Source organism: Misgurnus anguillicaudatus, chromosome 15 (genome assembly GCF_027580225.2).
Source record: "Misgurnus anguillicaudatus chromosome 15, ASM2758022v2, whole genome shotgun sequence".
NCBI lineage: Eukaryota > Metazoa > Chordata > Actinopteri > Cypriniformes > Cobitidae > Misgurnus > Misgurnus anguillicaudatus.
Genome location: NC_073351.2, coordinates 26420067 through 26446073, shown reverse-complemented (window position 1 = coordinate 26446073; position 26007 = coordinate 26420067). Strand labels below are relative to the sequence as shown.

Sequence of the window (26007 nt, the reverse complement as noted above, 5' to 3'; positions counted from 1 at the left end):
CACATTTGTCTTTTCTATTATAAAGCAAATATAAACTCAACACACTTTGTAGAAAAGTGTAGAAAAGCTATTTTGCTGTATGCACTGATGTTGCACATGTATATAAACCATCAGGAATGTGTTTTGAATTATTGCAAAATAACAGAAGAGAAAAGTGTAAAAAGTTTTTACACCCACCCCCTCACTTCACTCTGACTCTCTTGCTCGCTCGCTCGCTCACTCCCTCCCTTTCTCAGAGTAACCATGTGCTTTTCGTGTCAGTAGACACATTTCACCCTCTTCTCAGAATAACCAATGTACAGACAGCTGTCTCTCTCCCTCTCTTTCTTTATCTTTCTGTTTCATTGACTTTTCTCTCTCAGTCCTTTTTTTCTTTCTGCGGTTCTGTCTATTCTTCCTCGGCAGCTTTTTAATGATCAGTGGCGTTAGAAACACTCCTACTGAAGAATTTACTGTATTTAACCGCAAGAGGACCGAAGCTTACAGCAGTGCCAACTACGAGACAGGCATCTCACGACATCAACACATCCAGCAACAAAGAAAGAAGAGGACGTTTCAAACAGCGTGACTAACTTTAAAAGTCTGAGGATTATTGTTAGAGAGAGCAGGTACTAAACGGCAGACTTGAAAGAGTTGGATCATGCCGGGCTGTCAGATCTGGACCGGGTTTGTGCCCATCTGTTTCGTGCTGCTCTTGGCATCTGGTTCAGGACTTGCACGCTTGTTGGTGAAGAGGGGACTTAACCAGAAGGTGAGGATTCAAGGAAAGATCTGTGAGTTTTTAGTGTTGCATGCATATATGTGTTAGACAGTGCAGGCCTGTCTGTCTGTCTATTATCATCTTTATGTACAGATATCCATTTATGTAATGTAAACTTGATTTGATTAACTTTATTGTCTGTTCAGATTCACTGGACAGAAATTCATCTTTGACACTGGCTTCAACAAACATTCTACAACCACATTACACATCACATTATAAAACACACAATACTTAATACATACATAAATGTTAATCCCTCCGTCTATTCGTTCTACATCTAAATCTACATCTTTTTAGGTTCTGATATCCATTTATGTAATGTGAATGTAAATCTGTCTGTCTGCCCATCCATCCATTCGTCTGTCTATCCATCTGTTTGTCTGTCTGTTAGCCTATCCGTCTGTTTGTCAATCTATCCGTCTGACTGTCTATCTATCTGTCTTTCTGTTTATCTATCTGTCCATCTGTCTATCTATCTATCTATCTATCTATCTATCTAGCTATCTATTCGTCTGTCTGTCTATCTGTCTGTCTGTTTATCTATCCATCCGTCTGTCTATCCATTTGTCTGTCTGTCTATCCATTTATCTGTCTGTCTGTCTGTCTATGTTTCTATCTATCTGTCTATCTATCTATCTATTCGTCTGTCTGTCCATCCGTCTGTCTGATTATCTATCTGTCTGTCTGTTTATCTATCCATCTGTCTGTCTGTCTATCCATTTGTCTGTCTATCTATCCGTCTATCCATCCATCCATCCATATATTCGTCTGTCTGTCTCTCCGTCTGTCTGTCTATCCGTCTTTCTATCTATCTGTCTGTCTGTTTAACTATCCATCCGTCTGTCTATCTATCCATTTGTTTGTCTATCTATCCGTCTATCCGTCTGTCTATCTATCTGTCTGTCTGTTTAACTATCCATCCGTCTGTCTATCTATCCATTTGTCTGTCTATCTATCCGTCTATCTATCTATCCATCTATCTATCTGTCTGTTTGTCAATCTATATGTCTGTTTGTCTGTGTGTCTCTGTCTGTCTGTCTGTCTGTCTGTCTGTCTGTCTGTCTGTCTGTCTATCTATCTATCTATTCGTCTGTATGTCTGTCTGTCTGTCTATCTGTCTGTCTGTTTATCTATCCATCCATCTGTCTATCCATTTGTCTGTCTGTCTGTCTGTCTATCCGTCTGTCTGTCTGTCTATCCGTCTGTCTATCTATCCGTCTGTCTATCTATCTGTCTGTCTGTTTATCTATCCATCCGTCTGTCTATCTATTAATCCGTCTGTCTATCTATCCGTCTATCTATCCATCTATCTATCTTTCTGTTTGTCTGTCTGTCTAGATCCATCTGTCTGCCTGTCTATTTATCGGTCTATCTGTCTGTCTGTCTGTCTGTCTGTCTGTCTGTCTATCTGTCTGTCTGTCTGTCTGTCTGTCTGTCTGTCTGTCTGTCTGTCTGTCTGTCTATCTATCTATCTATCTATCTATTTGTCTGTCTGTCTATTCGTCTGTCCATCCGTCCGTCCATCCGTCCATCCATCCATCCATCCATCCATCCATCCATCCATCCATCCATCCATCCATCCACCTATCTATCTATCTATCTATCTATCTATCTATCTATCTATCTATCTATCTATCTATCTATCTATCTATCTATCTATCTATCTATCTATCTATCTATCTATCTATCTATCTATCATCTTTTTAGGTACAGATATTCATTTATGTAATGTAAATGTACCATGTTACCTACATGTTACTCCAGGGTACGTCAAGAGACTGACCATGGTATATCCTTTGATTTTGCTAGTGAAAGGCAGTGTTGGTTTAAGTTGGCAACAGTAAGTCTAAGAAAGTTTTTTAGGTCCAGTAAATATTGAGAAGAAAAGGAGTAAATAAAATGTGTCGACCGGATTTCAGTCGAGTTCGTTTGATTACGGTTGGACGCACACGTGGAAGTTAGTGTGTGGGCATAGGAAGGGATTTCAGGTGGGAAGTCTCTTGAACCATTTCTTCATTCTGTTTCAGTAAAGAAGGAACCATCCAGGAACCCTTGATATGTATAATTGTATAATATCCTTTACTGATCCACTAATACTAATCCAGTAATTGTTATCATAACTTTAATTTGGAATTTAAGATTAACGATAGCCTGATGTTTTAAACTGATCTGTTCACATGCATGCCACAGGAAATGAACCCTCATTAACCTCGTAGTAAATGATTTTGACATCTCTGTACTCAGGTATTGTCCTTAAAAGTTCCACCTGGTTAATTTTTTCCCATTTGGCAATGTGACATTTAACATCTGTTGCATTCCCTAATTCCCTAACTTCCTAATGTCTTTCTCTTTCTGCAGAGTCACTGTACTGCCATGAATCATGGGTAGAGTGCTGTTATAGAAATAAATCATAATTAGGCTTGTATTGAGTGTAATTGAGATCATTCCAGTAAAGGTAACCTCTCTAAAAATAGCGTAATAAAACTAGATTTATTGCTCGCTTTCAGTAACACTAAGAGAAAGTTAATTCTGAACCAAACGTTTGCTGAGTTGTTTTTTTCTGGGTGGGCCTGAAGTGATCCAAAAAACATGTTTGTCCAACTGGCTCCCAACTCACCCGTGACTGGAAACAACCATGGCCAATCTTTACTTTTTAGACCATTTGCGGTTGGCGTGAATACTTGTGGCTTAGCATTTTAGATTTATGCACTTGGCTGTTGCTTTTATCTGGAGGAACTTAAATCCAAGCTGGGAATTAAATCCCCCTGGGTCTTGAACCCATGGTCTTAGCAATGCTAATGCATTGCTCTACTAGTGGAGCCACCAGTTAGGCTGCTATAATGCAGAAAATCAGGAAGGATTCAAATAGTTTTATGGATTTTGCCAGGTTTCTCATTGCTGGACTTAAAAACGATGCTTAAGAAAATACACTAGTCAACATTTGAAATACATCCAAAAAGTTAATCAAAGGTGTCCTAAGATAAGAGCATGTATTGTTCAAAATTTGTGTATAAAACTTTATGTAAAGTTTTGATCCACTTCAAATGTTGTCTAGTGTATTTAAAGGTAAAAAATAAATGAGATCTTTGGAATGCGATATAAAGGCAAAGTGTGGGTCTCCAGCCATGTGATACCGTGTGAGTGGTCCTCTCGTACCCCCATCAATCACAGAGATTCATGGTGATGATTAACAGGCCAAGGAACAAGGCTTGAAAGCTAACCAAGATGACAGATGTTTTAGGGCTACCTGTCCACAACCTCAAGGTGATATGAGGTGTTTGTCTCTTTTCATTCTTCTTATTGTCTAAAACAAGACCAATATCTTCTTGCATGGCAGGTTATCTGGCTATACACACCGTGTAAAGTTTTTCATTTTTAATCCCAACTTTGAATTTATTTCAGTATTTAGACATTAGGCACTCAATAAAATGCTGGGTTGTTTCAGCTGTTGGATCAAAAAGGGACAAACCCCACCCGTTGGATTGTTATTTAACCTTTTCTGAGTTGTTTTAACTCATTGTTGGGTTAAAATGAAACATTTTCTGGGTTAATTTAATCCAATGCTTGTGTTCGTCCCTTTTTTGTTAAATGCTGTGTTGAACACAACCCAGCTTTTTTAGAAAATCAAAGCATTTGCCAAAAACAGCAGTCATGTGTCATCAGTGGGAGTTTAACAGCAGCTAATTCCAGTCAGCTGAGAAGACTATGGGGCGGTTTCCCGGACAGGGTTTATCCTAGTCCTAGACTAAAATGCATGTTTGAGCTGCCTTCATTTAAAAACACCTGGTGCTGACTTAACATATATCAGTGCCATTGTTTTGTTTCAAGATGCACACTTGGTTTTTTTTTTTGTAAGGTTTTTTGTAAAAACGACTTAAATGCCGGCATCTACAAGGTCCCAGAAAGACATGTGACCCTTTAAAAGTCCTGCACTATCTTTAACACAGCGTCTGAAGTTTGCATATTATTTTATTTCTCTCTCCAGAAACCACTCGCGTGCATTTTTGTTTATGGTAAGACTATAAAGGAGCGCGTGACGCGCCGTTCTATGCTGGTGAATGATCTCAGCTTCAGAGTGGATATTTGATGAGCTCCCTGATGTCTGCTTTAATCCAGTTTTCAGACATTTCTCATCGTGATTGTTTTAAAACCCCCGTTTTGAGGAGCTGAACGATATATCTTGTTGGGATGACGCGCAAGCATTTTTGTTTATTATAAGCTCAACTGAGCATGTGACGCGATACTCTTTTATGCTGCTGAATGATCTCCGCCTCAGCTCGGTAAGTGACGAGCTAACTTACCTGATATCTACGTCAGTCCAGTTTGCTGACATTTCTCGTTGTGAATGTTGTATTGCATATAAATCCCTCATTTTAGAAAGTTGAACCAACTTCATGTTGCCATAACATGTGCGTCCTCACTACGGTACGTCATTGTTTATGCATCTCATTTATCATTTTCTGATAACTGCTTCAATCTAGTTTGCGACATATCTCGGCGTGAATGTTGATATGCATGTAAATCTCTTGTATTAAAGAGCTGTACCAAAACTTTTGTAGTGATCACGCGCGCGTCCTCACTACGACACACCCATTGCGGCATTTTTTTAGCTTCTTGTTCACACAGAGGGTTTTCCTTGTATCTTACTAGGTCCTCTTTCCGGCAACAATCTCAGAAGATTTACGGGACGTGTTTGCGTTCACACAGAAGCTTGTCTGGCAATTTTACGTGTATTTTCTGTGTAAATGGGTTTTAAGCAAAAATGTGCCGTTTTGGTGTGTGTCCTTTTAAATGCGAATGAGCTGATCTCTGCACTAAATGGCAGTGCCATGGTTGGATTGTGCAGAATAAGGGGGGTATTATCCCCTTCTGACATCATAAGGAGAGCCGGGTGATTCTCACGAAAACTTGGTTTTAAAAATGTCAAGCATGAAAATGTAAAAATTGCTTAAATTTACTTTTTTCCCAGCAGACATTGAAAAACAAAGTCTGGAGTAAATGGGAACATTAATTTAAAAACTTTTACTTATCATTTAACACTTTTTGTAACATAATTTAAAAAATTAGTCCTAAAAAATCTCATTACCGCAACAGTCAGAAAACATCAACACTGACATATTTTCAAAATGACATGACAAACCTGAAAGAACATAATTTGGAGATTCTGCACATGCATTTAAAATCAAAGTATTATGCTTCTATTAATAAAATTAACATTTAATAAGCATCTGTTGCGGTAATGATAATCAAAATGTCGTGTAAGCATTTTGACAAGACAATATTTCCAATTAACTGTAAAAAAATTATCTTACCTGGTAGCCATCTTGAAGTAACTGGTCCATGTGCTTGGTCACTCAAAATCAAACTTTATTAAAATTCTGTATGTGTGCTTAAACTGTTCTCAAAAAGTGTTGCGGAGGATGAGAACATCAGGCATGGACACATCATTTTCCTAATTTTTCTTAATTATTATTATACATGAATATTCAGTAAATATTTTTTCTGTCATCTAAAGTAGTCTAGCAAAACATCCATTTATTTTTTTTTAAATATTTTTGTGTTAATTTGATTAAATTACAACATAGCGCATGTTCAAACACAGCCGGACACATTGCGGTAATGAGAATTTCAGCAGAAAATGAGATAAAATTTACAATTATAAATTCTTATGTTGAAATCACACATTGTGCAAGGTAGAACACAGTATTGTGTTAATTCTGATGCTTTTTAATGTTACTATATTACACATTTTAAAGCTAAAATCATTAGTGCCGTGGTGTTTCAATGGTTTCGTGAGAATCACCCAGCCAAATGTCAATGAATTGCAGAGAATGGTTTACCAAAATTAAGTTACTGGGTTGTTCTTTTTCACATTTTCTAGGTTGATAGAAGCACTGGGGACCCAATTATAGCACTTAAACATGGAAAAAGTCACATTTTCGTGATATGTTCCCTTTAAAGGGGACATGGCATTAAAATCTGACTTTGCCAGTTCCCATGGAAAGGTTGTGATTTAAAAAAACTAACTTGATGGGAAAATGGGCTTACAGGGTGGAATCTGAGGATGATTCATGTACGCACACTTGCAGGTGATCTGTGATTTATAAAGGGAACATTGCTTTGTTTTAAAAGTCTTAATATTTTTTGGTGTAAGCCATTTTTGACTTTTGTGCATACGTAGACTTTTAGTAAGGATCCTACGCACAGTTTTATAAATGAGACCCCTGGTTAAGTATTTGAGTTTAGATGCGAATTAAATTTAATGGTTCTTATACTGAGTTATCACATATTAGGGATAAAAGTTAATGTTTACAAACAGAATTAAGAGATTATAACTTCAAATTACAGACAGAGAGAAAGTTTATCAATTAAAAACCTTGTCCCCTGTGAAGACATCTCTCCCAATCTTCTGATCTGCCAATCATTTACAGACCCATTCATACTCATTCAACTCTTCATTGAGCCAAATCACCTAAATACCCGAGTAGCTGTAAAATCCCAGAAACGGCAGGAAATTAACTTGTAACGCACTGCTCTCCAAACTTCAATCACAGCACACTGGTGGAAAGCAAGTGGGACTTTTGGGTTTTCCTTCCATCATTTTCCCAAACGATTGCTTAAATGACCATAATGCAGTGCTTTATATGTCAGCACACATTTACTGCAAATCTTATTGTCCACTCCAACTGAGCTTTATAACCTGAAGAATATATATATAACAGGGTGACTGATTTTGAATGACTTCTGTGGCATTGGTGATGTTAAAACAACAGTTTTTTTAAAAAAAAAACACCGGTCAAGAAATATCTAAATCGTTTAAATCAATTGCTACAAGGTACTTCAGTATTATGTCACTATACTGGACATTGAAGACATGGACGTCATTATGGCAACTGATGCATAATGATGATAGTACTGATATCTTCAAAGCAGGAAGAGAGAATCTGAGATAGATAAACAGAAATGACAGGAAGAACACACCATTGCTTCCTCTTTACGTAAATGCTTGAGAGAGAATATAAATGTTCATTTTAAAAGTATTAGAAAAGATAGTCTTGTCAGCAATTAAATCTGTTCATTTTAATCACTAATAACCCATTGAGCAGAATCACTTTAGTGCTGAAATCATAAATCGAATGAGATATTGCTGTAAGCTCACTGGGCTATCCGACTTTCCTCTGATCCATTGCTGTAATGACACTGATGTCATCAGTAATGTCTTAAGGAAGGAAGTGTTTTTGGAGCCGAAGAACATCTATAAAAAAGGGTTCAAATGAAATCGTTGGCTATTTCCATGAACTCAGAAATTTGTCCAGTTTGAGAGAAATGCTGTTTTTCATTAGCAATGAGCCAGATAGTTGATAATGCATGCAGTCTTTTTTCTAATACAGCTAAATGAACCTTTGGGTAAATGTTTAACTTATAACTGCTCTGTAGCACCACGCCAAATAATAAAAAAAATAATTAGTCTATTGTAACAGCTGCCACAACAACTCACGCCAGACATTTGCTTTTATTTAAATGTTTTGTTCAAAAGCATGCAAAGCTCCAAACATGTTGAGTTTTTAAGATCGTGTGCGGTTCACAAAGCCATGATTTAATTAGTAAACAAAATCACAGCCACATTTTGACTTGGACTCTTAATAAAAACCCTGTGAGAAGAAATGTAAAACAATGAATTCCAGCTATAAACTAGCACCCATTGAAATATAGTGCCTGTCTGCATGTTAAACAAATCTTGTAAGGAGTTTTAACAGCAGAATGTAGTTTAATAGTTCAGTTTATACTAAGTTATGGTCAAAAGAGAGAAATAGAGACAGAGAGAGAGAGAAACCCCTTAACAGTACCCCAGCTGCAAATCGAAACCTGGCTCAGGCAGATCTACGAGTCCATTGAGCAACCCATGGGAAGAGGAAAAGTTAAACAACACAGACTTTGAATGATGCTTGTTGTATAGCATCTGCAGAAGTGGGATTTTGTTCCTGAACAGAATATCCATTTTATTAACAGGGGTACATCTAAAAGGAACAGTGTTAACATGACTAAATCTTTCCTACGCCTACAAATATTTCCAAGTCTGCGCTTGGACTTCGGTACAAAATACACAACCGAACATGACTTACATCAATATCTGTATTTTTTACACTTGTGTTCGTTTTTTCTAAACGTCAATTCTGTTTTGATGAATGACATTGCATTATTACATCAAGATGGGAACTTCATACACCAAATTAAGCAAGTTTTTAATTGGGACAGAATGTAATGTACAGTAACAGAATAGAATGTGCAGCATAAGTTACCCACTTCTGTTCATAGGCGGTGATTGAACCTAAAATATCTCAAATCTACATTAGAAGTGCGATTAATGTTAACATACTTCTCCCCTATTCTCAGGACTACGAGTACCCCAACCATCCTCAGACCACTCAGCACCAGAAAAACGATCGCTGTCCTCCACCACCCCAGATGCTACCCGAGCGGGCCTGTGAGGTTCCAGGCTGCCGATCGGATTCTGAGTGCGAGAGACACAAGCGGTGCTGTTACAACGGATGCATCTACGCCTGCCTGGAGTCAGTGCAGCCTCCACCTGGTAGGGAAATACTAAGTCTTTATTATAATCCATAGGATTAGGATTATGGTTACTGTATAGGTCACGCTGCTGAAAAAACAATAGACACCATCATAGACATTCTAATAGATTTAATGGTTATAATAGGAATTTATTGGTAACTTATCGTTTCTGTGGGCCTTTACTGTTAATGTGCTAGTGTTATCTGGTGGGTAGGAACCAATAACAAAATAACCATTAAATCTTACTGAAGGCCTAAACACACACACAGCATGGAAAATAATTATTTGACACATCATCATTTTTATCAGTAAGTGGGCTATTGGGACAAAACTTCCACCAGATGCAGCCATCAAGCCAAATATTAAATTCATATAAAGAACTCAGAACATTTAAGTGTACAAGTTGAGTCATAATCAATAAAGTGAAATGACACTGGGAATAAGTATTGAACACACTTTATTAAATACTTTGTAGAAAAGCTTTTGTTGGTGATTACAGCTTCTAGACGCCTCTTGTATGGAGTAACCAGTCGTCTGCATTGCTCAGGAGTCATTCTGGCTCATTCTTCCACACAAATGGTCTTCAAATCGTAAAGGTTCCTTGGGCCTCTTTTATGAACTTTGATCTTCAGTTCTCTCCATAGATTTTCTATGGGATTTAGGTCAGGTGGATTTTCTTTCTTTTAAAAACCACTTCATTGTTTCCTTGGCCTTGTGTTTGTCCACCCTCTTTTCATTTTCAGCTAGATGGCAGAAAATTTTTATTCAGAATGTCCCGGTACATTTCTCCATTCATCCTGCCTTAAATAATATGAAGTCTGCCAGTACCCCTTGCTGAAAAGCAGCCCCAAATCATGATGCTTCCACCCTCAAACTTAACTGTTGGAATGATGTTCTTGGGGTGGTAGGCAGTGCCATTTCTTCTCCAAACATGGTGTGTAGAATGACTGCCAAAAAGTTCAATTTTGCTTTCATTTGACCATACTATTTGTCTCCCAATAATCCACAGGCTTCTCCAAATGCTCTTTCACAAACTTTAACCGAGCCTCAACTTCAGCAATGGAGTATTGTGTGGTGAGCGTGCATGGATGCCATGGCGGTTCAGTGCATTGCTTATAGTTTTCTTTTAAACAACATTACCTGCTGATGCAAGGTCTTTCTGAAGTTCTGACCGAAAGGTTCTTCGCTCTTGGAGAACTCTCCTGATTATTCTTTGGACTCCTCGGACAGGGATCTTATGTGGAGCACCTGATCGTGGCCAGTTTATGGTGAAGTGATGCTCTTTCCATTTCCGGATATTGGCCCCACAGTGCTCACAGGAACATTCAGCATTCTGGAAATACGCCTATAACCATTCCCATCAAAATGCTTTTCAACGATAAGATTATGAAGATCTTGAGAGAGTTCTTTGTTTTTACCCATCATAAAGTCTTACCTCACTTTATTTATTATGACTCAACTTGTATACTTAAATGTTCTGATTTCTTTGTATGAATTCAATATCTTGCTTGATGGCTGCATCTGGTGGAAATTTTGTCGGAATAGGCAGGCCACTTAGAAATCCCCTTAGTGATAAAGATGCTGACGTGTCAAATACTTATTTTCCCAGCTGTATAAAGGAATTTTGTAATAGTATTTGTAATGGAGACAAATAGAATTTCCATTTTAAGACAATAATCATCTTTTTGTTATTTTGCGGACTGTGGTAAATTGTGAGTTGTTTTGGGCATTCTGATGTTGTTTTGATTTCTTATCAACCAGTGCTGGACTGGTTGGTGCAGCCCAAGCCCCGGTGGTTGGGAGGGAATGGCTGGCTGTTAGATGGACCAGAGGAAGTTCTGCAGGGTGAGTTATAATCAATCAACATACATTAATACACAGAATGACAGCTAGCTGGCTCACACTGGTGCTGCATCATTAAATGTTCTCTTAAGAGATAACTCCTAGCCCATTAATGTATGCACAAACATCTATCAAACATAATCAAATTTGCATTTCAGAGCATTTATATTCAATCTACATAATTAACTCTCAGTCGCTGTTACAGCAGCGACACTGCCACCTGTGGGTCAGATTTTGGTACTACTGTATTAAATGAATAGTTCATCTAATAATGAAACCTCTCTTATAATTTACTTTCTGTCATGCCATCCCAGATCTTTATGTCTTTTTCTTTCTTTCTTTCCCTTTTTTGGGGGGTGAACTATTTTAAAGATTTAAGTATGTAAAAAAATGATGCACAAACCATGATAATGTGTAACATTCATTGGAAGCATGTTTGTACGCACATACACAAATTGGCAAACTAGTAATCAAACATCCACTGGAACTTATTCAAACGTGTTTCATTGTGTAGCTGAGGCTTGCAGTACCACAGAAGATGGAGATGAACCTTTGCTTTGTCCCACTGGTTATGAATGTCACATCATCAGTCCAGGAAAGCCCTCTGCTGGGATCCCAAACCGAGGCCAGTGCATCAAACAGCGAGGAAACTTAGGTCTGCAAGGTTTTATTTTCCCCATCATTTATTCATACACTCATTACTGCAACACTCACTCCACTCCATTACATTACTCCTACATTAGCATGGTGGTTTTATATAGCCTAACTAATCTGGATTAAAATCCATGTCGGTTTAAAAAGCAATAGCCAGCAGTTCATATAATTAATATATACAAAATATAAATTTAATAAACACATTTATTGTAACCGTTCTTCCTCTAGATGGACGTAGCCTGAGACACAAGCACTTCAAAGATTACAAGGATTATTTAGGTTAGTATGACCACCAATGTTTTGTATCTTTCAGCTGTAGGGAGGAAAAATACACAAGTAGGCACCAATGAAAGAGTTGGAGTGAGTTTGGGTTTTAATCTGTAACATCTTTATTCAACAGGAACTAACTCCCACAATGCAGTGAGCTATGAGAAACAACAAAAGCATTTGGGCTGAAATCAAGGTGATCATTTTCATCACTATACAGCACACATGAATCTTGAGTTTTGTGGTGGTTGTTAAAAAGCAATCCTGTTTTCTCTTTAGGACCGAACATGGATTCTGTTTTACAAGACCATTAACCCCTGACCCGTATACCTGGACATTACCACAGTGAAACTGGACAAGTCTTTTTCCTCAGTTTGAACCAGAAGTGGTACAAATTTGGTGCTCTGTGTTTTTTAGGTGCTTCAAATGGAATGACAGAATTGCAAAGCTAATACTACCTCTTGCAAAAGCCAAAACATTACAGAAAGAGTCAAAGCCCTAATATAAGATCTCTCTTAACTGTGCCCAAATAAAGGGTTAAACACCTTAAATACAGAACAACTACAGGTGCTGGTCATATAATTGGAATATGATCAAAACATTGATTTGTTCACTAATTCCGTTCAAAAAGTGAAACTTGTATATTATATTCACTCATTGCACACAGACTGGTATATTTTAAATGTTTGTTTCTTTTAATTTTGATGATTATAACTGACAACTAAGGAAAATCCCAAATTCAGTATCTCTGAAAATTAGAATATTTCTTAAGACCAATACAAAGAAAGGATTTTTAGAAATCTGGGCCAAATCAAAAGACTAAACATGAAATGTATGAGCATGTACAGCGCTCAGTACTTGGGCTTGACACAAGAAATGCGACAGCTGAAATCCATGTCTTGCATACGTCTGTGCGAAGTGGTTCTTGAAGCACTGACTCCAGCTGCAGTAAACTCTTTGTGAATCTCCCCCACATTTTTTTATGGGTTTTGTTTCACAATCCTCTCCAGGGTGCGTTTATCCCTATTGCTTGTAATTTTTTTCTACCACATCTTTTCCTTCCTTTCGCCTCTCTATTAATGTGGACACAGAACTCTGTGACCTTTTGTGTCTTGCCCTCCTTGTGCAAAATGTCAATGGTCATCTTTTGGACAACTGTCAAGTCAGCAATCTTCCCCATGATTGTGTAGCCTACAGAACTAGACTAAAAACACCTGCAAAGGCCTTTAAGTGGTCTATAAGTTAATTAGCTGATTTTCTAATTTTCTGAGATACTGATTTTGGGATGTTCCTTGGTTGTCAGTTATAATCAAGATTAAAGGACAAACATTTGAAATATATCAGTCTGTGTGTGGTGAATGAATGTAATATACAAGTTTCACCTTTTGAATGAAATTGGTGAAATAAATCAACTTTTTGATGATATTATAATTATATGACCAGCACCTGTATATACAAAATCATTTAGTATCTTTGAAATGACAGAGTTTAAATCTTTTTGGCAGATTGAAATTTACAGGGGACCCAAACACATGCCACATGGATAATTTACATTATTAAATCAAGGGGGTGACAGATAGTCAAGAACTGCCAAAATTGTAAAAAATACACATTTTTAAAAATATAAGGACATCTGAAAACAATTTACTAACATTTGAGTGTCACTCTTTGGCAGATGTTATTGACATCTAACTCAGTGATATTTGTGAATTTAGTAATGTTTATATTTGTAAGTATACAGTACAAATAAATTTCAAGTATGTACAATGTCAAGATAAAATGGTCAAAATATGTTCTCCAGGTACAGCTTTGCACCTAAAGAGTTTATATTAGCATCTCAGAGGTAAATAATCGGTCCCAATGGATGCATATTAGTACCTCAAAGATACATATAAGGTACATGTACTGTACCTAATGGTATGTATAAGGACCTTTTAAAGGGTACTGCCCCAGTGACAACTGGGGTACATATTTTGACATATTTTTTCCTAACAGTGTACATAACAGACAAGTAGGGCCGTTCCTATGATCTGAACTGTTAGTCCGTTCTTTTAAGAGCTATAAAACTTTTTTAAACCCAAAACCAGTTGCGGATGGTGACTTTTTTTTCGAGGGCGCACGTTGCGAAGCTCGTCACAACATGTATTAAGCCTGTCATGTGCATCATGAATGAGTCTTGTCAAAATAAGTGCCGCATCTAAAGGGTTTATGATAAAAGTGACTCTCTCCTTTGCCAGATACTCTTTTAATCAGTTTAGTGTCTATTTTGTGATCGTGAGCGTCTTTTTTATCATAAACCCTTTCGACGTGTTTGCATCAGGCACGTATTCACATGACGCAACAAACATATATTTTGAAATTACGAGCTACATAGGGGCGGTTTCCCAGACCAGGATTAGGCCTTAGTTTAATTAGGAAATATAACTAGTTTTAACAAATATGCCCTACTAAAAACATTACATGTGTGCATTTTGAGGTAAAACAAAGGGCACTGATGTATTTTAAGATATGTCAGTGCAAGTTGTTTTCAGTTTGGAGAGCTCTTAAAAGTGTTTAAGTCTAGGACTAGTCTAATCCCTGTCCGGGAAACCGCCCCATAGACACTCCGAACACATATTTTGAAATCGCGCCCCTCGGAAGAGAAGTCACCAGCCGCCACGGACCAAAACCAAAGATTATTTTGTTTACCTCCCAGCTACCTGAATACAGGGATTATAATAATAAAGTTTTGGATTGTAATAATATTCTGTTATGTCAATTGAAAAATGTTAACTCTTCAGGTTGGATAAAAAAATTTAGGGGCGATTTCCCGGACAGGATTTATTAATCCAGGACTAGGCCTTAGTTATATTAGGACATTTTTACAAAAAAATTACAAAAACAATACCGGTGTGCATCTTAAAACAACACAATGGCGCTGATATATAAGATTATGTCAGTACATGCAAGGGACTAGGATAAGTGCTGCCCGGGAAACCACCCCAAAAATGTTTTTCTATTGTTGAACTCGAACCCTAAACCTTGTAACAAAACAACATATATATACTTCCACTACTGTGCTGTCCATTACTGTGTAATGTTTCATATGGTGCTCCAATCAATACACATGTAAGCTGTTGACCAAAGTCAATCAATACAAAGCGAGTCTTACTCCATTTCTCTCTGATAAGCTATACGAGTTTGCTAGGTGCGAAAAAAAACACAATACTACTTTAAATTCAAAGCTTAAACCATTGAACCAAATCCACTATCCAAACTGCTGCTGACATTTTTCTGTCGTGAAAATCCAAATAAAACTGTTGACAAATGTATTTATAGACTATATGTTGTTGTTTTTTTTAAATACATAAAGCTGATTTTATGACAAGTCTCCATACAATGTATTATATTAAATGTTCTGCTAATGTCACATGACATAAACACCACAAGATACTTTTAAGTACCTGATTTAATAAAAAAAGTACATTAACATAACATTACTTAAGCCTGACACAGGTTGTAGAGTAAATATCTTTTTAATACTGTCTACTGTCAGCCATTTTTTTTTTTTTACAAACGATGGAAAAACAGGGTCCACATTTTACATCTCTTAATAAAACACGCATCCTCATACACGGCACATATACACAGTTGAAGGGATTTGTCCTTATGTGGCAAATTTCTTCTGTTTAATGGGCTTAGGCAACCGAGTGATTATATCCGACAAAGGACGCTCAACAACCACCAGAGACTGATCTGAAATCTGCTCTACACACAGGATCTCCTGAAACACACACAAACAGCAAAGGTTCAAACATATTTTTTTATTCAACATTGAATATTCACAGGAATTTTACGAGTTGGCATTCGTATGAATCATACAAAAACACATGATTATTAAAAATCCACCCATAAACCCAATGTCACAGGGGTGAAAGCATATCATACAAAAACATACAAATTTAGTTGAATGAATTCAAATTAGCCACCTGTACAATATGTAGAAATTGCCATGAGATTGTGTTGGAATATTTTATGTACATATGCATGTATGTATGTATGTATGTATGTATGTATGTATGTATGTATGTATGTATGTATGTATGTATGTATGTGTTTGTCTTACACACCTTGAAGGCTTTGCAGACTTTGAAAGCATGAGTGTGAAGTTTTCTCTGTTCTTCTGGAAGGCTCCTCAGGGTAAGTTGGTTATAAAACTGGGTGCTGTTATCAGGGAGTGGCTAAAAAAGACAAAAATTGTGGAAAAATATTTAGTATATTTATTAAAATGATGCTTTACCTGCATTAGAAGTGTACTGCCTTACAAGGTTACATGACAGTGTTGTTTAATGCAAACAGCGTTAAGATCATTTCTCCCACCAACCCATGTAATACTTTCATATTTTTAAATTTCTAAATACGTAAACAGTATGTGGACACTTAAGCCACAATGTATATATGTATTGCATTGGATAACTATAAACCAACATATTCAAATAAATGATACCTGACTTTTCTTAAAACCTTTTTAGACATTTTTGCAATTGGTCCCAAAGACTTTAAAAACCATGTAGTGTCCAAATTTTGTACTTGAATGTTTTCATAATTTTTTATGTGATGGCATAAAAACATTTTCTAGTGTGTCTTTAAGTCGGTCTTACCAGGCTTTGGTCAATGATGCAGAGCATGTATGAATCGTGTAGGATGATGTGGGATGGATTTGAAGGGTTAAACATCACATTGGTGACCGGTGTGTCCCTGTCCAGCCAGACACGATGGAGTCCAGTCCTCTGCACTGATCTGCTCCAATCTGAGTACTGTTTTTGCTCTATAGAATACTCAAACATCTGTGGTGAGCGAAAAACACACAAGACAAAATCCCATTTAATGTCACAATCATGCCCTTGTTTAACTCTTTCCGGCCATTGATGAGTTAACTCGTGAATTAAGAGAAAACGCTTCTCTGCCAATGACAAGTTTTTCCGTCAATTCATATTTCCGCTATTATCCAACATGATTACCGTACTTTCCGGACTATAAGCCACATCATTCAAAAATGCGCCATTAAGACGAAATAACATATATAAGTCACAGTGGACTGTACGTCGCGTTTATTTAGAAAATTATTTCACAAAATTCAAGCCGAAGAACAGACATTTAATCTGAAAAGGTAAGTTATTCAACTAAACAATACGGTACTGTTTGCAGAGGCCAACCATTTGCCGTCTTCACTAGGTGCTAACAAGTGAATAGCCTGCTTTGAACCTGGAGATACATGACTATTAGGGGTGCACCAATATATCGGCCGATGATGCTTGCTATGCTTCTCAATGAATTACGATGAAATTCCGCTACAACCAAAAGCCAGAGGGCTCTCTCGTGCAGAAACTCAAAATGCGCGGCAGACAAAGAACCATACATGCAGCTATGACACCCAGCTCCAGGAAATCGGCCACGCAATATTAGTGTATATCGGCATTTATTGGTGCACCCCTATTGACTATCCCTTTAACTGTTTCGTTTTCTTTTAAAGATCGGATGGGGACCCATAGATACCTTCGCATTGGGCCCCCAATTTGCTAAATCGTCAACCGTGGGTAACATACTTATGCCGCAATAGTTAGCCTGTCTGGAACCAAGCTGATTTAAACCACATCACTATGTGACACTTGCATTACATGTAAACGGCCCCTATGCTAATAGGATTTTGTTTCTCTCTCCCTGTCTCGTCCTCAACCCCGAGGACAATGAGACAAACAGACCCAGTTCCGGTAAATGTGAAGGTCGGCAGACCTCTGATCTACTGGCCGTCCTTCAACGTGATACCCAGCTGATGCCTGACCAACGACCACCGGCAGAACCCGCTTAATCTCCTTATCCGTTTACATGTGTGTATATATATCTCCCAAGGGTTTTTCCCTCCTAGGACTTTTCCCCCCGGCAAAAAGTCCAGGGTTTTTTTCTCCTAGGGGGTTTTTCAACCCGGGGAGGCTAAACTTAGCACCCTCTTCTATACGTTACATTAGTAATACGCTTGCTTATCATTTTGATTCATAGCCGCAGCAAATTTAACTGCTTATGCTATCGTGTATTATGTTATGCTATCTGTCAATTTTCACTGCTTCTATTACTGTAAAGCTGCTTTGAAACAATTACCAATTGTGAAAAGCGCTATATAAATAAAAATTTAAACTATCCCTTGTTTAACTTTTTTCCGCCATTGACAAGTTAACTAGTGAATTAAGAGAAAATGCTTCTCTGCCAATGACACGTTTTTCCAGCAATCCGTATTTCTGCTATTATCCACCAGGTGGCACGCTTACCAAACTTATAAAACCCGGAAGCAACTGTAAGGGCAAACAGTAAGAACTCTGTGGGTGTTTTGATTATCGTTTTGAATCTAATTTCTATCAAAAGTCCCTCACAAAAATGGAATTATCTCAGCTTTCTGATCAAAATGTGGTATTTTTGAAGAAACTTATAATACTTATATTAGGTGAGGTGATAAAAGAGAACAAATGAAGGTAGGTTGTATCATTTGATATACTGTATGTTTATATATTTTTTAAAAAAAGAACATTTTCTGGAAAGCATTAAACTTTTGTGAAAATCATAAAAAAATGCTGGCGCTGGATGGCAACTTTTTTTAAATGCTGGTGAGGAAAGAGTTAAAGACATTTATAGTTATGCATTTGTCAGATGCTTTTATCCAAAGCATTCAATGTATACATAGTTTCTGAGAATTATAAAAATATTTAATTTGTTCCCTGGGATTCACTGTTACTGCAATCCTCCATCATTTATATAAAAGCTGCTTACAATGGCTGCCAATGAAAGTCACGCCAACACAAAGGCACATAAAAAAGATAGACATTGTTAAGGCCTACGTTCTTCGCCCAATAGTACAAAAGGTCAAAACTGATGCCTTTGTAAAGCATTCACTCTATGAATATTACGATTGTGTTTTAGAAGACAGACTACCATGTAGGCAGTAGGCATCTAAGTAGGTTTCGAAAGTGATTTAATCTCTCAGATCTTTCAAATAAATGGATGGAAACACACATTACCTGTTGATCTGCATGTGTTATGAACAGACAGTTAGTGGTCGGATGGATCGCCATTGCACTGACAGCAGAACTGTATGTAGGCACTGTACAATGAGGCTGAAATATAAAAGGTAAAGTAAATCACTGTATACAAACATATTTGGTTAACAATAGACGCAAAGTGTATGCAACCTGTAAAAAGGTCAAATCACCTTCCGGGTTTGCAAGTCATAGATTTGAACTTCATGATCACTGTTTGCAGAAGCCAACCATTTGCCATCTTCACTAGGTGCTAACAAGTGAATAGGCTGCTTTGAACCTGGAGATACATGACAATATTTTTAAGAAATCCAGAAGCAAAACAGCAACAAAGAACATTCATCATTCTGATACAGATTATATACAGACTGGCCTGTTAAAGGGACACTCCACTTGCTCATTTTCCAGCTCCCCTAGAGTTAGAATCCATTAAGCCGATCTCAGGGTCTGGCGCTACCACTTTTAGCATAGCTCAGCACAATCCACCGAATCTGACTAGACCACTAGCACCGCGCCCAAAAGCAACCAAAGAGTCTCTACATCTTTCTTATTTAAAACTTGACTCCTCTGTAGTTACATTGTTTACTAAGACCAACAGAAAATTTAAAGTTACGATGGCAGATATGGCTTGGAACAATACTCTCATTCTGGCATAATAATCAAGGACTTTGTTGCCGTACCATGGCTGCAGGAGGCACAATGATATTACGCAGTGCCCGAAAATAGTCCCCTGCTATTTAAAAGTTACCATGGGGGCTACTTTCAGGCGCTGCATAATATCATTGCTCCTGCTGCAGCCATTGTACGGCAGCAAAGTCCTTGATTATTACGCCGGAATGAGAGTATCGTTTTTGAGCACGATGCTAATGGTCTAATCAGATTCAATGAATTATGCTAAGCTATGCTAAAATTGGTACCACCAGAACCCGAGACTGGCTGAATGGAATCCAAAACGGTAAAAATCATATGTTTAACTCTAGAGGAGCAAGAAAATGAGCCTATTTTCAAAAAAAGTGGAGTGTCCCTTTAAGGAAACTACTCGTGTCTATAGGTTTCTCACCTGATTTAGGTTTAAGGGTGCACACAAACTTGCACTCTGATTTGTTAAGAGACACCATGTGGACTGATGACTGTGTGGAGGCTGAAAACAAATGGGAGGAGTCTGATGAGAAGCAAAGCTGACTGGCTGAGCTGAGAACCTTTGGGAGCTTGGATATCTAAAAGAAAAGAAAAAAAAGGATTAAAACTGAATTAACATTTTAACAAAACTGATTTCTATTCATTTAGCATGTTTTTATGTATTTAAAGCTATGGAAAATCTACCTTGGTGATGCTGACGTTGCTACTGTCACAGTGTAGTTTGTACAGTCGTAAACTGCTGGCTGTGGAGTAAACAATCCATTCTCCACATGGGGACACGGAGCTGCAACGGATGTGCTCCTCACCCTACATTTAAGAATAAAAAATGCTTAATCAATTCTATGTCTAATGTTTCCTCTACTTTTTGTAATATATCATAAACGTTTCGTAAAACAAACACAATACCTTAACTTTCAAATGAAGCAATTTCTCTGGTTTCCTACTTATAGGTAAACTCGTATCAGGTTCAGCTGAAAAACAAAAGACCAAACACAATCCTCAACACTAAGAAACCAAAACACAACATTAAATACATCAAGGATCATTTAATTATTACCTATTCCTTCACTCTCTCCAAGTCTCCACAGCTCTAGATGACCAGAGTACTGGAACAGCATCAGATTGGCTTTCCTCGCACAGGATACCAGTTTTCTCTGTGATGAGATCATAAACCAGCGTAAGGCACTCATATCTAGAATCCATACAGACATAATGTCGACCTGAAAGGTACAGGTGCATATACTCACATGTGGAAAGAGAACCTTGCGCAGGGCTGATGCCGGTGACCTCACTTCTATCTGGTCAAACAGAGGTGTCACGACCAGCTGCGTGTCAATACCTGAAAGCATGAATGCAAACCATCATAAATAAAAATACTTTAGTCATGTGACAAACTGGTGGGATGGAGAAAGTATTTCAGTTACTTGCAAATTTTATTTTAAAGGGATAGTTCACCCAAAAATAAAAATTGTGTCATGTGTATACCCAGGGTTTGAATCCATGACCGAACTATACATGCTAAATAATTTAAAGGGGACATTTCACAACTTTTTTAAGATGTCAAATAAATCTTTCCCCAAAGTACATATGTGAAGTTTAAGCTCAAAATATCATATGGATCATTTGGGTGATTCTTGCGAAATTAGACTTATGAGGTGTCATGAAACATTGTGATAAAAAAAGTAAATGCTATCAAAATAAGAAGAATACAGTTATAAACATCTCTTCATATACTATTTTGCACATGATTTCAAATGACATCATACAAACCAATTTTGTTGTTTTTTCCACATTTAAGGTGAAAATTTTCATTACCACAACGTGTCCATGACTGGATTTGGGTTCTTTGACTTGGAAATATTTATAATTAAATAAATCTTAAAAATAAAAAGCTTCAGTGCATGTTATACTATGAACATTTACAATAAAGAAACATGTGGTATTTAGTGATCATTGGTAAATCGAGTGACAATAATAAGGAATATAAATTTGTCCAAGACTAATTTTCTCATCCTCCGCAACAATTTTCAATCATTGTTTAAGCCCTCAAGGAACTAACATTTTCACACAAAAAAAATGTTGGAAGAGACATAATTGACAGTGACACTCAAAATAGCTACCAGGAAAGCAGTTCTTATTTTTTCTCTCCAGATAAAAGTTGAAATTTTGTTTGTCATAGTACCTAGACAACTTGTTAGTTCTCATTACCGAAACATGAGTTTGTAAATGCATATATTTAATGTAATATCATGTTGCGGTAATGATCATTTTTGATAATAATCTAAAAAAAATGTAAATAATTCTATAGTATATTTTTTTTAATTCTCTAAAAGTAATGGTTATAGTAAGTTCAGACCTTAATCTTATATGTGCAAAAAAAAAGGCAATAAAAAATTAAAAATTCTGATGCTGGACACCTTCTTAATCAGAATTTCGAGAGAATCACCTATTTATTATTGTAAGTTAAAATTGTCACTTTTGTTCAGAGTGCAAAAATGTGCCGTTTTGGGTGTGTCATTTAACATGCAAATGAGTTGATCTCTGTACTAAATAGCAGTGGCGTGGTTGGATAGTGCAGATTAAGGAGCGGTATATTATCCCCTTCTGACATCACCAGGGGAGCCAAATTTCAATAAAAAATGTTTTCACATGCTTGTAGAGAATGATTTACCAAAACTAAGTTACTGGGTTGATCTTATTCACAATGTCTAGGTTGATAAAAGCATGGGGGATCCAATTAGAGTCAGATTTTCATGGTACTTTAAGTACTTTTTTTACTTTTTGTTGCTTTTGTCATAAACACTCTTACCTCGAAGGAAATGTAGTTACAATACAGTTAGACTAGAATGCAAGTTAAAGGGATAGGTCACCCAAAAATAAAAATTCTGTCATAATTTTCTCACTCTGATGTTGTAACAAACCTGCAATTTCTTTGTTCTGGTGAATACAAAGAAATACAAAGATATTTTGAGCAACGTTTGTAACCAAACCATTCATGAGCTTCATTCACGTCCAAAGTATTATTTTTCCTAACATGTAAGTGAATGGGGCTCATGATCCATTTGGTTACAAAAAATCCTTAAAATATCTTCCTTTTTGTTCATCAGAATTAATATATTTATACAGGTTTGTAAAAACATCAGAGTGAGAAAACAAAGACAGAATTTTCATTTTTGGGTGAACTATCCCTTTAACTTGCATTCTAGTCTAACTGTATTGTAACTACATTTCCTTTCAGATAGGAATGTTTATGACAAAAGCTACAAAAACTGAAAAGTACATTATTTAGTATGTATGTATAGTTCAGTATAGTACTGCATCAATAGTGCTAAAGGTCATGGATTGAAACCCATAGAATACACACACTGAAAAATGTATAACTTCTAATGCATAAATAATAATGGATAAAGGTGTCTGCCAAATGTATAAATGTAACCTTATTCTCACCTCCAGACACAACGGCAGTCGTGATCTCTGCCACAGCTCTGACATCATGTGTGTGGCTCTTAAATATCCGGGTTCTGACCCATTCTTTCTCATCTTTGCCTAAAACCACAGATAGGAACTGGAACTGTACCACAGTTCCCTCCGATGTCCCAGCGACCAGGCTTTCCCCACTCTGTTATTCAAAAGAGTAAAATTAAACCTTTTGGGAAAAGTATGCGTTGTTGTAGTACATCATGTAACACATACCAAAAGCAGGAATTAAAGATGTCACCACAAACATGCCATTATTGTGCCTCTAAACTAACTTCTCAGTCTTCTCACCTGTGAAACTGATAACGCCAGTACGTCGCTTTTGGTGATGTTGTGGCTTTTAATCAGTGTACCGGTTTGATCATCCCACATTTTGACCATTCCCACAGAGTCTCCGCTGATGATGGTCCCATTCGAGAGGTAGACCACACTCCAAACAACACATTCCTTACTGCGGGACTTCCCGACACCTTTATCCACAAGCATCCTGTGTATGGAGTGGCCTAAAAAATAACGATTAAGATTTTATAACATGCACCCATACTGTAGCTAGTGACACAAAACTGTATTTTGCTTATGATAAAGATTGACTGGCTGCATGCTATAATACATTCTAGGGGAAAGACACGTGGTTTACCTTTCTCTACATTTAAAACTTGAATAATGTCCATCATCCCTGCTGCTATTCTGGAGCCTGATGGGTGCCAGGACAGGGAAATAATGCGACCTGTGAAATAGAGAAATTAAGCGGTCAGACAAAGTTTAAAAAAAATTTATAAGTTCTGAAAGTTTTAAACGTAAGCCATAATTTCACCTTTTTGCCGGGCCAGATTTCTCTCAAACTGTATTTTGTCTTCATTCACCTCAAAAAGTTTCACATTTCCATCTTCACAACCAACCTGCAAACATTGTAAATATACACATTCAATTATAAGGCGGGGTGCATGATCTCTGAAAGCCACTGTTGATATTTGAAATCACCTAAACAGACACCCCCCTACCCCAATAGAATCTGGACCTTCTTTTGATGGACCCGCCCCACACATACGCAACCAAGGCAACGATTCCAATTAGTAGACATATCTTTCTGCTGATTGGCTATGAATATGCAGTGGTACTCGGCCCGACTCCCTTTTCCAAAGTGTTTTTCAAAAATCATGCACCCCGCCTTTAAGTGGCTTAAGATATATAGATACTATATTAAAGTAACCAACTTACCGCCAGGTGTGTTCTTTGTTTGTTGCCTGTAATGGACCAGATTGGCCCTCCATATGCATCTACGGTGTATTTAATTTTCTGGTTTGTTAGATCGTATTCTGTAATTTCACCATTTAGTCCTGCACTAAACAGACGGTCTCCTACCCAGGACAGGGCCTCTATGCTACACTGCTCTCTTCCAGGAATGACCTGTGGATATGGTTAAAACGTATAGGTTAATACATCTCAAACTCTTTAAGTCAGCATAGCTGACTCACCCACAACCATAAAACAAATATATATCATCTTTTATTTGTTTATCAGGATGAAAATAAGCACTGAATGACCTTTTCTTGGTAAAATCTGTCTGAACAATGGTAAATCTCCACAGAGCCGTCCATCCTCGCCACTGCCATCCTTTCTTTTTTTGGATGGAAAGCTAAAGCTCGGATTCCCGAGGGCATATATTCAAAGAATCGGACCTGGTGAACTTTAAATTCCCCCATTTTTGATCTCTGGACAGAAGAAGATGGTTTAAGATAGTGAAGAAGAACATAATCTTTGACTCCAATGATTTTATAAACAGTATTTTATTGATTTATATTAGTTTTCCTATACCGTGATTATATTACACTATGTTCTGAAATGTATTTTCTGTAAAGCTGCTGAAACTCTTAAATCCTAAACTGTTAACTGCTCATTACAGAGATCATAGACACCGTATTAAAATCTTTATATATCTGCAAACATTATTTAGTAAATATAAAAAAATAAGTTATTATTTGGAAACAGGGGCGATCATGCTGGTATGATTTGCTTCAAGTTACTGAAGTACATAATCCAAATAGTTATTTAGCAGGCACGCCACGCGTAAATCTGTACGACAACAAAAACATATAATGCAGATATAAAAATATAGACATACCTGTCGTTCTTATCCTAGTTCCTCATATATTTAATTCACTTTGAGATGTTTCTGCCACTGAAAGTGATGCACACGTTGGTCTGCGAGATGCACCACGTTAGTGACCCTCGACCCGGAATTGAAACCTCAATTGTGTACAAATTAAAAGTTGGATGTTTAAAATATAAAATAAAAACAAGGCTCAGAATATAATACCAAACAAATATAATAAGTCTTAATTTGTTTAAAAAATATATATAGCTGGTAAATATATCTGATAATCTATAAGCACAGTCAGGACCGATCCATCCGTGGGGGGCTGAAGAAGCCTGTCTCATCTTGAGCCTCCGGCAGGGACAGCGTGCACACTGGCCATTCATTGCAGACGTCAAATTGTTACATAACAAAGAAATACAGAATGACAGTATATTAAATGCCAAGGAGCACCCAAATAATGAATCCTTTATCAAATGGTTTACAACTTTTTTTTAGAAATCAAATACAAGAAAATTTTAAAAAAAGGCTTATTAAACTAAATTGACACTAGTGTGTAAAATAATTAGTCAAAAACAAAATGATGTTGATTAAATGAAAAATCTGTCTCTTCTATTTCATTAATGTGTATCATT

General features: G+C 37.1%; 3 protein-coding genes across 4 annotated transcripts in view; 2 read left to right on the top strand and 1 right to left on the bottom strand.

The window, feature by feature from the left end:
* Positions 1-9298, top strand: part of LOC129418963 (monocarboxylate transporter 2) — a 29118-nt gene extending 19820 nt beyond the window's left edge. The window contains exon 6 of the mRNA XM_073853685.1: positions 9158-9298. The gene's annotated coding sequence lies outside the window, so the exon portion shown is untranslated. The remainder of the gene's footprint in view (positions 1-9157) is intronic.
* Positions 236-12723, top strand: wfdc1 (WAP four-disulfide core domain 1). Of its 2 annotated transcripts, XM_055173945.2 has the most exons (7): positions 236-751; positions 9158-9353; positions 11096-11179; positions 11691-11831; positions 12059-12109; positions 12231-12293; positions 12377-12723. In XM_055173945.2, exons 1-6 carry the CDS (start codon positions 641-643, stop codon positions 12284-12286), a joined length of 639 nt encoding a protein of 212 aa, XP_055029920.1. In that variant the 5' UTR covers positions 236-640; the 3' UTR covers positions 12287-12293; positions 12377-12723. The 2 variants fall into 2 exon arrangements, with proteins under 2 accessions (XP_055029920.1, XP_073709788.1); XM_073853687.1 differs by lacking the exon at positions 12059-12109.
* Positions 12724-15527: 2804 nt separating this feature from the next.
* Positions 15528-25665, bottom strand: utp4 (UTP4 small subunit processome component). The gene is made up of 17 exons (XM_055173497.2): positions 25400-25665; positions 24822-24989; positions 24496-24684; positions 24092-24176; positions 23915-24004; positions 23569-23780; positions 23248-23419; positions 21048-21139; positions 20858-20954; positions 20707-20771; positions 20485-20607; positions 20222-20378; positions 19335-19441; positions 19144-19239; positions 16738-16923; positions 16207-16317; positions 15528-15860 (listed from the first exon to the last, which is right to left on the bottom strand). The coding sequence occupies exons 2-17, from the start codon at positions 24978-24980 to the stop codon at positions 15744-15746; spliced, it is 2058 nt and encodes a 685-aa protein (XP_055029472.2). The 5' UTR covers positions 24981-24989; positions 25400-25665; the 3' UTR covers positions 15528-15743.
* Positions 25666-26007: the final 342 nt, after the last annotated feature.